Raw genomic sequence first — 3,758 nt, 5'->3', positions numbered from 1 at the left:
ACCTTCAACCTGGCTAGGTAGATGAAGATCGAGATGAACTTCCATAAAAGATTATACAATATTCTCATGTAGATTTACAAATTAAATAACCTGTTATGTCTAAAACATTTTAAGGCCTTTCTGACAGAAGTAATAATACGTCCATGAGACGTGGGTCTATCTGACCAGGGATGGATTATTACGTCCTCGCACACGGGTGGTGTGCGGACTATCGCCGCCAGGTGTCAGCCGATTCTGACAGCTGATACCCAGCACTAAGTGCCAGGAGCGGTCCTCACTAAGACTATTATCTCCATCTGAATGGGAACCTATGAAAAATCCTCTGTTAGGACTGAAGTCTATATCTCTGTGGAGGGGAAATGGCCCTGGTTTGATTAAAAACACCTGCAGCTAACAGGTGGAGTGCTCAGTCAGAAGGTAAATGAATACCTTCTGACAGGATTGGCATAGAATAGGGACCTGGAAAGCGAGAAATGCCTTAACGTTGGCTTCCAGGTACACATAACTTGGCCATTTTATGCGCTAAACTTTCTCAATTTTTCATACTTCTAATGCAGTAATGCAATTCATTATTCATTTTCATGTTTGCATGGTTTGGCGCTACAGTGTGCTTCCTTTTTTGCTTGACACTAAAATGATAATAATAATAATTAAAAAAAATTTTTTTTTATGGATATCTTTGAGAAATGGCTTTCTTCTTGCCACTCTTCCATAAAGGCCAGATTTGTGCAGTGTACGACTGATTGTTGTCCTATAGACAGACTGTCCCACCTCAGCTGTAGATCTCTGCAGTTCATCCAGAGTGATCATGGACCTCTTGGCTGCGTCTCTGATTAGTCTTCTTGTTTGAGATGAAAGTTTAGAGGGACGGCCGGGTTTTGGTAGATTTGCAGTGGTATGATACTCCTTCCATTTCATTATGATCGCTTGCACAGTGCTCCTTGGGATTTTAAAAAGGTTTTGGAAATCATTTTGTATCCAAATCCGGCGTTAAACTTCACAACAGTATCACGGACCTGCCTGTTGTGTTCCTTGGTCTTCATGATGCTCTGTGCTTCAAACAAAACCCTGAGGCCATGTGCACACGATGCAGATTTCCAGCGGATCCGCAGAGGATTTTACCATGCAGAACCGCTGCATATCTGCATTGTGATGTACAGTAGCATTCTTTTGTGCAGTTTTCCACCTGCTCCACTCTCCAAATCCGCAGGGGAAAACCGCACAAAAACCGCAAGAAAAAAGGAAGAAATCCGCAGGAAAAATGCAGGTCATTTGACCTGTGGATTTCTTCAATTCTGCGTGGAAAAATCCGCAGGGCAAAAAAGTACGTGTGCACTTAGCCTGAGACTATCACAGATCAGGTGCATTTATGCGGAGACTTGATTACACACAGGTGGATTATATTTATCATCATTAGTCATTTAGGATAACATTGGATCATTCAGAGATCCACAATGAACTCCTGGAGCGAGTTTGCTGCACTGAAAGTAAAGGGGCTGAATAATATTGCACGCCCCACTTTTCAGTTTTTGAATTTCCAAAAAAAATTAAAATAAACAATAAATTTCATTCAACTTCACAATTGTATTCCACTTGTTGTTGATTCTTCACCAAAAATTTACATTTGGTATCTTTTATGTTTGAAGCTTGATACGTAGGAAAAGGCTGAAAAGTTCCAGGGGGCCGAATACTTTTGCAAGGCACTGTATCTCTGTAATCGTACTGACTGTTCTAGGAAAATTTGCGCTCCAGGAGGCAAATAGAGCTCCGTTCGTCCCGTTTGTCTCCATATGGCTAAGTAGTACTGTACAGTCACATATGGGGTATTGCCACATTAAATAGAAATTGTGGGACAAATTTTGGTGCCATTTTTATGCACTTCTTGAGCGAAATGTAAAATCTGGGGCTAAAACAAAATTGCACTGGTGAAAATTTTTTCTTCACTACCCAATTGTATAAAATTCTGTGACACACCATGGTGTCAGTATGATCACTGCACCCATAGATGAATTCATTGAGAGGTGTAGTTTGTAAAAGGGGGTCACTTGTGGGGGGGTTCTGCTGTTTTAGCACCCCATGGGCTCTCCCAGTGGGTCATTGCACTTTATAGAAACATACCAGAACAAAAATGACATAAGAAGCCTCATATTGGCAAACTAGGATCCTCTCAAGAAGAAAATACATTCGATTCAAAGAGAGTTTTCTGGATCTCCTAACCACATTGTGGGTACGTCAAGAAAATTCAGAAAAAAAAAAGATAAAAATAACAATTATCTTTATTCATGCAAATATACAAAACACCAATTTATAAAATAACATCCATATGAGATGTAATCCATATGGAGAAAACAGGTGGTCAGCAGAAATGACTATGGAAATGGTGGAAGGCATATGTAAAATAACCTCGTGCAGAGAGTCTTCCATGTAGGCACAAGAGAGCACACTAACATATCAAACATCCAAAGTGCATAGTACATAAAGTGCGCTGCGTTAGTGCAATCAAAGGAATCCTGTCCACAAGCTAGAGGAAAGATAAAGGGTAACATCAATTGTAACTATAAAGAATGCCAGAAAAAGCTAAACATGGTAACAAAGATACCAGGACTGACCATAGTGTCCAGTGAACCACCCTAATTAACCAGTAATATAAAGTACATAGTAATCAGCGATCCCTTGCCCATGATAATGCCCAACCAGCGTATAAATAGCCCCTATCTATACGCTGGTTGGGCATTTGGTTGGACAGTCACGAACCAGTTATGACTGGCACCCAAAATTTGGGGATCATGAGGATCACGGGAAAGGCAGAGCACCATAAAGTCAGCCATGCGTGCCAGACTACGAACAGGCAAGACTTCCGTGTCCCCACCAAGAGGACGACTGACCATGCTCTCCTCATCCTCCTCCCTGTCCTCAAGCTATCCACGCTGAACAGACAATATGACAGTTGTGCTTGTAGTACCATCTATAGCGCATGAAACTAGCTCCTGTTCCTCCTCCTCTTCCTCATTGTCACCCAATCCACAGTGGGATGAGATGAGGCTGGGCAATGTGTAATCACTCTGTATGGTTCTTCTTGGCCACTTTGGTCTCTGGCTTCTTGTTGAGCTTGAAGGACCCGGAGGCGCCGCTGCCCTTCACCTGGAGGAGGGCGCCCTTGGTAACCAGAGACCTGACGGCCAGCTTTATGCGGCTGTTGTTCTTCTCTACATCGTACCCTCCGGCAGACAGCGCCTTCTTCAGGGCGGCCAGAGACACCCAACTGCGCTCCTTAGAGGCTGACACGGCTTTCACGATCAGCTCGGAGACGCTGGGACCGGAGGGTTTCTTGCTGCTCTTGGTGGCGGATTTCTTCGGCTGCTTCTTGGGTTTGGTGGCCGGTTCTGCGGGAGGGGGAGCGGCGGCTGGCGCGGTCTCTGCCATCCTATGCTGCGGAGCTAGAACACACCTAAACACCTATTGCCTAAAATCCAGGATCTTTATGATAAGAGTATTCGATCCCACGCATTGAAAATTTCATCCGATCCCTCTCACCCGGGACACTCCTCATTCCAACTACTCCCTTCAGGACGTCGCTTCAGAGTCCCCAAATGCAGCACCAACCGCCATATGAACAGCTTCTATCCACACTCTGTTCAACAATTAAATCGTCATGTGTAGACTATATACTGTATCTGTCTTGTTAGATGTTACTTGTTGTATCTGTTGTTATATATTATGTTGCCTCTTTGCCACAAAGAATTCCTTGTATATATGTA

At 43.4% G+C, this 3,758-nt stretch overlaps 1 protein-coding gene across 1 annotated transcript; it reads right to left on the bottom strand.

The window, feature by feature from the left end:
• Positions 1-3,057: 3,057 nt before the first annotated feature.
• Positions 3,058-3,423, bottom strand: LOC141048180 (histone H1.5-like). Its single transcript, XM_073543640.1, has one exon. It carries the CDS (start codon positions 3,421-3,423, stop codon positions 3,058-3,060), a length of 366 nt encoding a protein of 121 aa, XP_073399741.1.
• Positions 3,424-3,758: the final 335 nt, after the last annotated feature.

The sequence above is a fragment of the Dendrobates tinctorius genome, unplaced genomic scaffold (genome assembly GCF_039654945.1).
Source record: "Dendrobates tinctorius isolate UK_male_01 unplaced genomic scaffold, ASM3965494v1 ptg000133l, whole genome shotgun sequence".
NCBI classification, from domain to species: domain Eukaryota; kingdom Metazoa; phylum Chordata; class Amphibia; order Anura; family Dendrobatidae; genus Dendrobates; species Dendrobates tinctorius.
Note: the sequence above shows the minus strand (reverse complement) of the source record. Positions and strands in the feature narration are given on the sequence as shown.